Source organism: the organism of the source record quoted next, unplaced genomic scaffold, assembly GCF_019419815.1.
Source record: "Pyrus x bretschneideri cultivar Hongxiangsu unplaced genomic scaffold, Pyrus_bretschneideri_v1 Contig90, whole genome shotgun sequence".
NCBI classification, from domain to species: domain Eukaryota; kingdom Viridiplantae; phylum Streptophyta; class Magnoliopsida; order Rosales; family Rosaceae; genus Pyrus; species Pyrus x bretschneideri.
Genome location: NW_025999832.1, coordinates 328,954 through 343,132, shown reverse-complemented (window position 1 = coordinate 343,132; position 14,179 = coordinate 328,954). Strand labels below are relative to the sequence as shown.

At 38.8% G+C, this 14,179-nt stretch overlaps 1 protein-coding gene across 1 annotated transcript; it reads right to left on the bottom strand.

Moving 5' to 3' along the window:
* Positions 1-343: 343 nt before the first annotated feature.
* LOC103955135 (chaperone protein dnaJ C76, chloroplastic) lies at positions 344-9,703 on the bottom strand. Its single transcript, XM_048576739.1, is given in 8 exon segments — positions 344-999; positions 1,592-1,691; positions 2,445-2,483; positions 2,846-2,896; positions 3,053-3,113; positions 8,050-8,082; positions 8,586-8,965; positions 9,342-9,703. Coding segments are annotated over 8 exon segments (1,041 nt in total). The 5' UTR covers positions 9,588-9,703; the 3' UTR covers positions 344-868.
* Between the last annotated feature and the right edge of the window lie 4,476 nt (positions 9,704-14,179).

Here is a 14,179-nt window from a genome sequence, read left to right as displayed (position 1 = left end):
TTACCATAACCCTCGATTTGTTCGACACATGTGGATGGCTAAACAGTTTTGAAATTGAATCAATTTCTCTAGAAATAATCTTTAGATGATAATAAAAAGAATAAACAAGTTTAATTAAGACATTTGTACCATAAAATGTTGTTGCTTCGTTAGAATGTAAAAGGTCAAGTATTGTGCTTAAAAGACAGAAGATATATTTTCACTTTACAAGAATAAATTATCAAAAGAAAGTTGATTCTCACACCATTTTTAATGTCTCAAACACAAAATCAACTTCTATGATATAAGTACACCGTCCAGGTAGCATCTTATACCAAGAATACAAGGACATGCGGAAAAAGCTAACACATCACTATTGATCTTTAGCCTTTGGGATTGCACAAATTTTAGAAGAATCGTAGACAAAAATAAAACTAAGTCTGTAAAAACAGAAAAGAAAGTGTGTAAATCAGTTCTTTATATATACTGCGTTTGGAATCAACATTTTAAAGGAAATAAAGTAGGCATCTTGCTCAATCCGGTAGCGCATGCGCTTACAAAGTTTGCTGTTTCGTGTTCGGATTCTGGATGGAGTCTTGGCGAAAGAAGAAATAACGTCAACCTCGATGCTTTGATGCAACCAAAACCTCACTTGCATATATGCAGCATGCTTCTATGTATGTGTATCTTCTCTCTGTTTTTCCTTTATTTAACTTATAGATCAATCTTACGGTAATCTGATAGCTGCTATACTGATTACGCAGACTTTTTAGGTCTCCTTAAATTTTACATGATTACAAATTTACACGAGCCATAACTATAAATTTGCTAATACTTACATTTGATGCTAATAATTTCAATGGTGTTCGTCCTCTACAGATGAATATGGTCAGTTTTCGTTGTTGGAGATGGCCTCCGGAAGTTTATAGCTCGGAGGCTTATCAGCACCCCTCCTTGAGTACTCCCTCCATCTTCGAGCAGCTGCTGCTGCTCTCCTTGCTCTTTCTCTCACTTCCTCCTCTGAAAAAATAACTTCAGACTTTGATTCATCTATAACATATGAAGCATTAAACAAGTTTAGGTAGAAAACATCTTTCATGGAGCTTTAACGATAAAGTGCCCCCCAATCATTACGACAACGTAATATCAATATTTTGATGAGATGAGGATCTAATAGGCACCCAAGGGAGATTAGAACTTTTGCTCGTGGAAGCAAGCAAGTCGGAATGGTAAGATAAAGGACAACAAACATGGAACCTTACTGAGGATAACGGGCAAGCTTTCTGCGTAGCCATGCAAGTATATGACATAGCACAGCAGCATAAGAAAGTAATACTTTTGTTATCAGTTGGCAATCCAAACAAGTTGATTTTAACTCATTGGACAAGGGAAAGGAAGAGACGACACTAGACCTCAAGAAAGAACATAAATCAAAGACTCTTAGAGACAAGGTTTTATTACAGATTGCATTTAATTCTCAGGAAATACTTGAGGGTAAAATGGTGAGACATTAAGAAAGGATGGACGCACTCACGTTAAGTAAGTTCTATTGCGTTCTGTACATTTATATTTCAGACATCAGCTATCATTCTTTCCATGGGTTTGCAATTACCTGAATTTTGGTACTCTTTGGGGTTAGCCCAAATGTTGTCCCAGTATGATTCTGTTTTATCCGTATCCTTCTTCTTCATCATCCTAATTTTAGCTTGTTCCTGCAATAAAACCCAGGTTTGTGAAACGTCATACCTAAAAGTATAAATGTACTTAGTAGTTTTAAAACTTGTAAGCAGCCATCGAATTTTTTTCTGCCAAGAGGGAACAGCACCATAAAAATTGGCAACTCAAGGTTTTTCGTTTTCTTCTTTAGCAGAACAAGTTGGAATTTCATGAAGACAGCTCTTTAGATCAGAATATTGAAGGATTCATCCTTGGTTCATAGTTCATACGACCGATACACCCAATATTACCAATTTTACTTTATAGTCCCTTTCCTTTTTCTCCAACATCGCCTGCACGTTGTTGCAGACGATGTTGTACTTTTAACTTCTCATATTTGTATTCTGGGAGCAGCATTATTAATACTTAGTGTTGCTTAGGTCATAATGACTTCATTAGTTATGATTTCCATATCTGTTGTACCCAGCACATATTAATATCTACAGGGAAAATTGAACATAATTTTAATATGAAAATGGCGTATTTTAGCCTTCAGGAGGATAAGTTTATTACAATTATGTAACCTCACAAAAAATGAAACACATGACTAGATTTTCATATTCAAACAAACTCCATATTTACTTGTCCCGGGCAGAACCCAGAAGCAAAAAATTTACTATTTCATGACTTCATGTGTCCACAATGTAGGTTATGAAAAGGAAAATATTTAGAAAAGAAATTAAAGAAGTAGTTTGCAGCAAAATAAATCACAAAACATAAGATTAGTTGAAGAAAATGAGAGTTCCTACCAAGACTTGTGACTGCCTCTTTTGCCACCGAGAACTTGCCTGCCAGATTAACAAAAATTGCTAAGCTAGTTACGGGACAATGAAGATAGGCTAGAAGTAATTTCATCCCAAAGATCATCTAAGCAGATGGGTATAAGAACCCGTATAATAAATCTTTATACATTCTTCTTTTGATTTGCTACTTGATTATAAGTGTTTCAAGAGCTACAGAGAATAAACTTCTTTGTTCTACTTCGCTTTAGCAGAATTCAGATAATATACCAACACATTGTAGTTCATCGCACAAAAGCAAAGAAAAGTGAAACAAATAATTCGAAAATGGCTTCAAGTCATCAAGAAATCAACTGAAAGTTGCTAAATTCATGTAGAACAATGTATATTACAAAGAACAAGTAACATACCATTCTGAAAACATCCACTGATGAGCCCATACCTGCAAGCATCAGTGCAACCTGAAAATCCACAGCACACTTTTAGCCACTGAAGTGACAAACGAACAATAAAACTATTCACAACTAAGGATTTCAAAATGGTGATATATGATAAAGAAGGTGCATATCAGTAGAAATCTTGGACAATCTGAACGTTATAATGATTGCTTTCCATACATTTACTCTTTCTACTCTGCGCATCTCATCTTCGAGCAATGATAGTTGTGCAGCAGAAGTCCTATTGGATGTGTCATTATTAAAAGTAGGGTGGATAACAGCTCAGCTACTGTTGGTGTTTAGCTGTTGCTTTCGGTCCTCCATCATCTATTGTTTTATCCATTGCTTTCGGTCCTTCTTCACTGTAAAGCTAAAGTTAGATAATAGATTAAGATTAGTGGGATTGGAGGTCATCATTATGTTGGCTTAGCTGCCATGGTCCTCCTTTCTTCTTCACGTTTTTCTTCTCCCATATATGTTGCATCGTGTAATGGTTTCAGATATGAAACATACATCAAACATTCAACATGGTATCAGAGCGGGCATCATCCTGAGCCAGTTCTGTATATCGAACCTGCTGTGTTTATTTTTCAAAAACAATGGTAGATGGAAGTATCATTGCTTCTTCATCTGGAAGCGCTTCTGAAATGGATATCAATCCAAAACAAAGACTCAGTTCAGTATTATTGAATGAGTTTAATTATTTGCCATGGGCAAGGGCTGTTAGTCTTGCTCTCGGTGGAAGATCCAAACTTGGTTTCATCAATGGCAGTCAACCTGCACCAAATGCTTCTTCTCCAGAATATGGAGGGTGGCTATGTAAAAATCAACTGGTCATGTCATGGTTGTTAAATTCTATGGAAAGGAATATTGCTGAAATCTTCAGCTATTCCGAGTCGTCACTCATCCTTTGGACCACCGTGAAGGAGATGTATGGAAATCAAAACAATGCAGCTCGCATCTTTCAACTCAAGAAGGATATCTCCAACATACAGCAAGAAGGTAAAAGCTTTGTTCAACATCTTGGTTCTTTGAGAAGCATGTGGAATGAGTTAGATGTGTACAGACCTCACACAACTGATCTCTCTGTGCTCCTTAAAAGAACTGAAGAAGATAAAATTTTTCAATTATTGTCTAGCTTGAGCTCAGAATATGAGGATTTGAGAAGTCACATTCTCATGAACTCGGAGCTACCATCCTTCACTAGTATCTGTGCAACTATCCAACGTGAGGAAGTAAGGAGAAAGGTCATGAACAATGGTATAAAAACCAACGTGACAGAAGCTAGGGCTTACCTGACAAATGAAAAAAGATATAAAGGAAAAAACCCTCATTTAAAGTGCCTACATTGTGACAACATCGGGCATGTGAGAGACAAGTGCTGGATCCTACATCCAGAACTCAAACCTGACTTCATGAAGGATAAATCCGCACCAAAGACAAGTCGAGCACACCCTCGTGCCAACACTGCAACATCTTCATCTATCAACAATGTTGATACCTATCAACAGTTCACTACAAATCCTGCCATCCTTTTAAATGAGTTCGCAGCGTATCTCCAATAAAAGAAGGGAAAAGAGGATGGATCGGTTGATCATGAAGATGGAAGTACTACTGCATTGATGGGCAAATTTGTAGGTTTTTTAGCTGATGCTGATTATGTACCTCAGACAGACTTGAAAGGTATCGTAACTGCTTTCCAAACTGCTCTTAAAATAAATGAGTTACATGATTTTTGGGTTGTAGATTTTGGTGCCACAGACCATATGACTAATCAAATGTCAAAGTTACATAGATTTGAGAAACTACATAATCCTTCACATGTATTTGTTGCTAATGGTGAAGGTGCTAGGATTGTAGGAAAGGGAAAAATCCACCTGATATCTGATCAAATAGAGTCTATGGCCCTATATGTCCCATCATTTCCATTTCAACTTCTCTCAGTGGGAAGAATCACAAATTCCTTAAATTGTTTGGCCATTTTTTCACCAAAAACTGTCATTTTTCAGGATTGTATAACCAAGAGGACGATTGGTGAGGGGTTTTACCTTGATGGTCTCTATTACATATCAAAAAGCTCTTCCTGTGGGTTCCATGCCAAGTCAAAGTCCATCCATACCTCCATTCAAGCTTCCACCTTGTGGCACCAACGACTAGCTCATCCATCTCAACCTATCTTATCCACCTTATTTCCTGACTTAGGCAAAGAATCAACCCACTGTGAAACTTGTCATTTGTCAAAGGCAACAAGACTACCTCTAGGGTCTTCGATGTCTAGAGTTTCTCATCTTTTTGAGCTTGTACACTCTGATATATGGGGACCAACAAATGAATCTTTTGATGGTTATAAATATTTCATAACTTTTGTTGATGATTATTCAAGAGCCACCTGGTTATATTTGTTAAAATAAAAAAATGAGGTGATGGAAGTGTTTAAGGACTTTCACAACCTTGTCAAAAATCATTTTTCTTCTCAAATCAAAACCCTAAGGTCTGATAATGGCACATAATACATGTCCCAAGTCATGACTCAATATTTGAGCAACAATGGCATCATACATCAAACTAGCTGTGTTCGCACACCCCAACAAAGTGGTGTTGCCGAGAGAAAAAACCGAGATCTCCTTGAAAAAACTAGGGCATTGATGTTACAAATGAATGTACCAAAACGTTTTTGGTCTCAAAACGTCATGACAGCAGCTTACCTGATCAACAGATTACCTAGTAGGGTTTTGGGGTTCAAATCCCCAATGGAGATAGTCAAGAACAGAAAGGTGGACTTGTCTCACCTTAAAGTCTTTGGATGCATCTGTTTTGTTCATGTTTAGTCATTACATCGAGACAAACTTGATCCTAGGGCAACTAAATGCATTTTCCTTGGCTACTCGTCCACACAAAAAGGGTATAAGTGTTATAATCCATAACTTAAGAGATTAATTGTTTCAAAGGATGTTCAATTTCATGAAACTAACTCTTATTACAGTAAGTCTCTGGATAGTACAAGTCAGGGGGAGATTATCTTGGACATGTTTCCACTGCCAAGGACTGAGATACTCAACAATGCGGGTGATCAAACTCACACAATGGATCTTGTGGCTCCAAATCAACCGGATTCATATGACGACAACAACATGCCTGTAGAAGATGAAACTCTACGTAGTATTGGTCCTGAAGAACCTTCAGAAGAATCTCTTCCTACCATACCTCGACGAAATCCAACTTGTGAGAGGCACCCACCAGCAAGACTACAAGACTTTGTTACGTACAAGCTCAAGCACCCCTTATCCAACTACTGTTCTTATCAAAAGTTGTCACCTAATTACACTGCCTATTTGAGTAATATATCTGTGCATGAAGAGCCTCAATCATTTCAAGAAGCTAACCAATCCCAAGTGTGGCAGCAAGCAATGCAGGATGAACTGCATGCACTCGATCAACATAAAACCTGGAGCATTGTGCCACTGCCCAAAGGAAAGAAGATAGTAGGCTGCAGGTGGATATACAAGATTAAATTCAACTCGGATGGGTCTATTGAAAGACACAAGGCACGATTAGTGGCCCGTGGCTTCACTCAAACATTTGATGTGGATTACAAGGAAACCTTTGCCCCCGTTGCAAAGATAAACACAATGCGCGTACTCTTGTCTGTGGCTGTCAACAAAGGATGGCCTATGTATCAAATGGATGTAAAAAACGCCTTCTTACATGGTGAGCTTGAAGAAGACGTCTACATGAGATTACCACCAGGTCACTCTCAAAGTCATAAACAGGATGTTGTGTGTAAACTGCACAAATCAATTTATGGTCTTAAACAATCACCGAGAGCCTGGTATGCTAAGCTCAGTTCAGTCTTTATCAGTGTTGGTTTTGGAAGAAGCAATGTGGACTCCTCTTTATTTGTATGCTCAGGCACCGCTGGTACATTGGTTGTTCTTGTGTATGTTGATGACTTGATCATCACCGGAGATAACCCTGAAGAAATCAAAGAACTCAAGCACTCCCTTCAGCAACGCTTTGCAATAAAAGATCTTGGTGTTCTGAGATACTTCCTTGGCATCGAAATGGCTACATCTCACAAGGGCTTCTTCCTTAACCAGCGCAAATATGTTCTGGATCTCTTTAAGGAAGCAAACATGAGTGATGCTAAACCGGTCCCTACACCTCTTGACATTAAACTTAAGGTCAGCTTAGAGGGTCAATCTCTTCCAAACATAAGTTATTATCAGCGGTTGGTTGGTAAGTTGATATACCTGACCATCACAAGGCCCGACATTACCTATGCTGTCAGTATTGTTAGCCAATTTATGCACTCTCCCACGATGGAGCACTTTAACCTAGTCAAAAGGATACTTCGGTATCTAAAAGGTTCTGTGGGACGTGGTATAATCATGAAGAAAAATGCAAGCACTCAGATTACAGGTTATTGTGATGCAGATTGGGCTGGCAATTCCATTGATCGTAAGTCTACAACGGGATTTTGCACGTTTCTGGGAGGCAACCTTGTCTCATGGAAAAGCAAAAAACAAACTGTCGTTGCAAGATCCAGTGCTGAGGCAGAATATCGGGCAATGGCATCTACTGCGTGTGAACTAATCTGGCTCAAAGGTTTACTGTGTGACTTAGGTGTTTTCAATCATCAATCCATGTCCCTTTTCTGTGACAATCAGGCTGCAATGCACATTGCTTCCAACCCAGTTTTTCATGAGAGAACCAAGCACATTGAAGTCGATTGTCACTATGTTCGTACACAAGTTCAATCTCAGGTTATCCAAACGCATTTTGTAAGGAGCTCGGATCAACTTGCGGACCTATTCACAAAATCATTGGCCTCTCATCAGTTTCAGCTTCTTCTTGGCAAGCTTGGATCTATCAACCTTTTGGATCCAGCTTGAGGGGGAGTATTGGATGTGTCATTATTAAAAGTAGGGTGGATAACAGCTCAGCTGCTGTTGGTGTTTAGCTGTTGCTTTCGGTCCTCCATCATCTATTGTTTTATCCATTGCTTTCGGTCCTTCTTCACTGTAAAGCTAAAGTTAGATAATAGATTAAGATTAGTGGGATTAGAGGTCATCGTTATGTTGGCTTAGCTGCCATGGTCCTCCTTTCTTCTTCACGTTTTTCTTCTCCCATATATGTTGCATCGTGTAATGGTTTCGGATATGAAACATACATCAAACATTCAACAAGTCCAATGGATGCAATCAATAGGGCTGAAACAAAGAAGAATCTGTCAACTAATAATCAAGAGACATCCAGTAATTTCCAGACGTCTGATAGTACAATCGACAACTATCCAGGGACATGAAAATTTCAAACTTCAGATTTGTGAAAGCAGTATAAGTATGAACAAAAGCTTACGAACTGATGCTGCAGAAAGATTTGAAATTTGTAGAAAAATGATTTGATTGATTGTCAAAAAACCAGAACTCTCTCAAGAGCTTAAGGACGACTCTTCTAAGAAGTCAAATCAAATTCTTATTTGCTGCAAAGTGACGCTCTTCAGTGAAGCGTGTCCTGATTCCTAATATTGTAATGTCACTTAGGTGTGTTCTCGTTATGCACATATCTGTCTTAGTTGAACATGTGCCTCGCAAGCTTGAAACTACTCACAGCTCAAAATGACACAATACAATAGACAAAAATAGAAGTAGGACTAGTCAGTTTTCATCTCAAAATGTTCATCATATTGAAAAACCGATGAAGGTGGACCTACCAACTATTAATTGCCTGTTGAATTAAATCTACGTTCCCACACTGACTGTACACTCAGGCTCTTCCAAAGTCTTCCTCGATACCAAAGACATCCTGAGCAACACTGGCACAGTTTTTGCAGCCTATGCAGCTAAATTCATCGACAAATGCATGATCCCTTAATGCAGAGTCGTCCAGGAAGGGATTGATTGCTGTCAAAGCATAGCCGTGAATTTCATCGTAAACCATGCGTTGCACAGGGTCACTGAGAACCTCATAGACCTCATTGATGAAGATGCAGAAATTGGTGGTGTTTGGATTATCACCACTCAAGTCCGGATGGCAAGCTTTCATACAATTATAATACGCCTTTTTAATTTGTGCTGGCGTCGCATCTGGAAGCTATCATTAACATAAAATACAAAATCTAAGCATTCAAACAAACAAACATATAAAAAAAATATAAAAAAAAAAAAAAAACCCTACTCCTAAAAATTCATAACAATATCATTACATAATCATAAAAAAGACCCCATGGTCCAAGTAGGGAAATCGTGGTCTCTCATTGTATCTCAATCCAATGGCGGAGGAGAAGGTACAACAACAAAAGTAAAATGACCATTTGCCGTTGGATTAAAGATCGAATGGTAGGTGACCACCATTTTCTTCGAGTCTTTGATTATGACAAGGCTGTAATTTACCCGGAAGCATAAAATTTTGCAAATTTAACCAAAACGCAGATGAAATTAATAAAAAAAAGCAATAGTATTAGTCATACCAATCCCAAGACGGAGTAGTAATCATCAGCGACGGCGTCTGTTGAAGGTGAGCCGTCGATTGCCACTCTGAGCCTGCCCAAGCCTCTTCGCCTCCTCCCGCCACCGCCATGACCACCCATCGAAGTCAGGCTACTGCTGGGCTTGGCTAACATGCGCCATGGAGTTCTAGAGCAACCATTTGGTAATGGGTTTTGTAACTTGAGAGCTTCAGTGAACACAGGGGAGGGGGACGGTAATTGAGCCATTGACGACCATGCAAATTGCGACTCCAGCTTTTACGTTGGGCTAAATTGAATAATATAAAATAGAGGAAGTAAAAAGTTGGATTTTTTGTTTTTCTGGGAAATAAATTTGAAATATTTGAAAATTCTGAGGTGGAAGCAGTTTTGGCGTGGAAGTGGGGGTTGCTTTGATGGCAGTTTCAGAGCCAAACGTTTTCCTTAGAATCTGGACGGACCCGAGGTGGTTACATGAGCGTATTTTTGCTCATTACCATTTGGTGTAGTGTGTATACACCATCCTTTTTATCATCGTTAGATAAGTTTAAATTTTAAGATTTGCGCTTATCCATTACACGAATCTGAAAATTCACACTTATCTAATAATAATAAATAAGATGGTGAGCTTACACGACAGTAAAAGTTGGTGAGCAAAAATGCTCCATGTGGTTCCATTGTGGGAAGTAGCGATGTGCGGCAAGCAGACAAGGAACACGTGTCACCTCGTGAATAATTGCTGCCCCAACCATCCATCGAACTGGTTACCTTTTTTTTTTTTCATCGAACTAGTTTCTTTGTTTTTCCTAGTACTCGACTAGATGAATGTTTAATAAACTTTTTGAAAAGTGAGACTCTTTATGGATTCTCTTCCACCTCATGTATTTTGCACACTTAAATAATAGTACGAAAATTAACATTAAATTGTCAAGTAACAGAGAGTCCATGAGAGTCATACTTTTGAAAACGTTATACTATAGTACAATAGTATCACGTTATCTATAACGCTTCCATTTAAATTTTGCCATGTGTTACTGTTAGAGTAGAGTTCTAAGGCCATCTTCAACCGAAGGATTGCCAAGGAGCCATGTTTAGCCTTATAAGTTATAACCCTGCAAGAAATTTATATTTTAATGAATAGTGCTAGACCATATTTTATACTATCTACAACCGAGGGGACCAAAAGGTCATAGGCCAAACATAGCCATTTGACAAAAAATCATCTCCAACTAAGCAGGCCAAAGGATCATAGGTTAAACATAACTCTTTCAATAATTTATTATTTTAATTAAATTAATATGGTTAATTAAATTAAACTGCTACATTAAAATAAGGTTTTGGATATATTTTGAGTGTCACTTGTTGCTAAATGAATAAACATCCGGATTTCTTATCTTTATATAATCTCAATAATTTTTCGGATAGTATGGAATGGTGAAAAAGTAAGTGAGAAATTGTGTATGAATGACATAGGTATTTATAGGGGAAAAAAATCGTCCTAAAAAAAAAAAAAATCAAATTCCAACGGTAACCTAACGTCATCTAGACATTGCTAGGTGGCGTCATGCTGACGCCAAATAGCTGTTGTAGAGCAAGTGGGTTGGGCTAGAGGGCTGGCTGGAAATGGCCAGCCCGCTAGCCTGATTTGGGTGTTTTGGCCCAGTGAGGCCCATAAGCCCTTTGACTTAGCCCTCGATTAGAAACTATTTTCGTGTCATTCCGAGCTATTTTTAGCCCTATGGCTCTTTGGCCCAGTCGGTTGGAGATAGCCTAAGCAACCTCATGTTAGGTTGTTACACGATTTTTGTTTCAATTATGTGTGTTGCATTATTTGTATTGGGAGATCTATAATCCTTCAAGACTCTTTGTATAGCTGGTATGCAATTGTGTATTTAAACCACAATTGAAGGAATGAAATTATCACTCCAAAAATATCTCACTTTCTAGTATTCTGCATTCTCTTCAATGTGCAACTGCTATTGCATTTCTCCATGGTATCATCCTTCTTATACGCTTAACACCTTACTTTGATCCTGCTTTTTGCTATGTCTTCATCATCTCCGCTTCTTGGACCTAATGTGGCACAGTTCCTGAAACTCACAGACTCAAACTACCTTACATGACTTCGTCAGATTAAGCCATTTCTCATTGGCCATGATTTATGGAAAATTTGTTGACAGCTCAAACCCACCATCGGCGATACCATCACTGTCACCGCAACTCCTCTTCCAGCCACCACTGACTCTGATTGCACTTCGATTGTTACTACTGCCATCATCACTTCATCCACAATTCCAACCCCGACTTCATCAAGTGGTATCAACAAGATCAATTAGTTGTCAGTTATATTACCTCTACCGTTGATGGAGTCCATTCTCGTTCTCACTATTGACCATGACTCTGCTCAAGCCATATGGGACTGCCTCCAAAGTAGCTTTGCTCACTATTCTATAACAAATTATGCCACTCTACAGTATCAGCTACTCGATTTGTCCAAAGGTTCTCGCCTTATTTTTTATTATCAGCTACTCGATTTGTCCAAAGGTTCTCGACTTCATCACTGTTGTGCTCTGTGGCCTTGGCCCATAATATTTGGTGCTTACTACTGCCATTATTAACATGTTTCTTCTGCCTACTTTTGAGGAATTGCACTTTAAGAATGATGCTTTTGATCTTCAAAGTGATGGAGGCACTGAATATATTAAATATTTTCAAAGTGATGGAGGCACTGAATACATAAACCACTAATTCTCTGAATTTTGTCGTCAGCTAGGGATCCAACATTGTCTTTCATGTCCACACACACCCTAACAGAATGGACTTGCTGAGCACAAGCATCGTCATATCGTCAATATGACTCGTACCTTGCTTGCCGCAGCTCATGCCCCCTCACTTTATGGGTGGAAGTTGCACTTACTTCTGTCCACCTTATTAATCTTCTTCCTACATCTACACTTCAATGATCTATTCTCTACACTATTTTATTTGGTTGGTCACCTAATTATTCTCAATTACGTACCTTTGAATGTATGTGTTTTCCATATCTTGGGAATTATGTTACTGATAAACTAATGAACCATTCTCTTGAGTGTGTTTTTGTGGGTTATAGTGCTTCTCACAAAGGATAAAGGTGTCTTGATCCTAGCACCGGTCATGTTTATATTTCTCGACACATGGTGTTCAATAAAGCTGAATTTCCATAGTCTACATGCCTGTAGCCTGCTCATATCCTTACTAAACCCGTGGTCTCTCCTTAGCCTGCTGGACCTATACCAGGCCTACTATTGCTAAACCCTATAACAGTACCTCTACTTGCTATTAATCTTTTATAATACAACGTTGATCCCTAAGATTCTTCTTTACAGCACAACACTACTTCATTGATGCAGCCACTTGCTGCTTCTTCACGGCCATCAGCCCTCTCCGTCCCTTCTCATCCTATGCAGACGGAACTTAAGTTCTACCCCGTTGGCTGCCAAAGTCGTGCTATCTGCTCATGACGATGCTATCTTGTCATTTCTAACAGAGTACCGCATGATTGTTGGCTGTTTACAATATTTGATATTGACATGCCCTGATATCTTATTTGTCGTGAACAATGTTGCACAGTGCATGAGCAACCCTCGCTCGTCTCACATGTTGACTGTCAAACGTATATTACGCTACATTAAATGCACTATTGACCAAGGATTACTTCTCCATCCACAACCCACTTCTTTTCGCATCTCCATTTATTCAGACTCATATTGGGCTGGGTGAGTTAACACACGCCACTCCACCACAGGCTACTTGATTTATTATGGCACTAATTTAATTTCTTAGTGCTCAAAGAAGCAACTCACCATTTCTAGGTTGAGCACTGAATCCAAGTATCGAGCTTTGTCTCATGCCTCTGGCGAAACATCCTGGTTAACTTATTTGTCTTATGAGCTTAGGTTTAACACTCAATTTCCAGCTTATCTTTTTGTGACAACCTTAGTGCTACTTACATGACGATAAATCCCCTTTTTGATGCTCAAACACGTCACATTGAACTGGACTATCACTTTGTACGAGAACAGATGGATTTAGGCAGCCATAAGGTCCGGTTCATCCCCTTCGTTGATTAACCAGCTTACTTGTTGACCAAAAGGTTGCTCAAGGCACGCCATTCCTTACTTCGGTCCAAACTTGTTCATCCTTTGATGTACAATTTACGGATGGGGGGGGGGTGTTAGACTAGAGTCTTAAGTAACCTAGTCTTAGGTTGTTACCTGATTTTGTTTCAATTATCTATATAAAATTGGGAGATCTGTAATCCCTTTAGGACTCTTTGTATAGCTGCTACGCAATTGTGTATTTAAACCACAGTGGAAGGAATGAAATTATCACTTCCACCAATATCTGACTTTTTAGTATTCTGCATTCTTTTCGGTGTGCAATTGTCGCTGCATTTCTACAATTACAATTGTTATACAGCTGTAATTCAATCTCAATTCTATTTAAAATAAAGGGAGCATTTTTAATTGATTATAATAAATTAGTGAAAATGGCGTACTTTACTACAGAAAGAGACCAAATTTTGAAATTGGGTGGAAGGTTCATCTTCCCCGACTGTAGTTTGCACTCCAACTCACCCCCTCCATAAACCTCTCCTTATCCCCAACCTAACCTTCATCGAAAGCCTCGCCTACGACCATATGCCCAACACTTCATTGTCGGCTCCATCCACCATCGCACCATCCTTTCTTTCTCCACCCCTAATTCCACTCCAAAGCCAAACAAACCCTACACCTTAATTGTCTAACTTTTAAATCAAACTTGGTTTCCACCACTCTTCATTTTCTGGAAAGCCTTAGCTT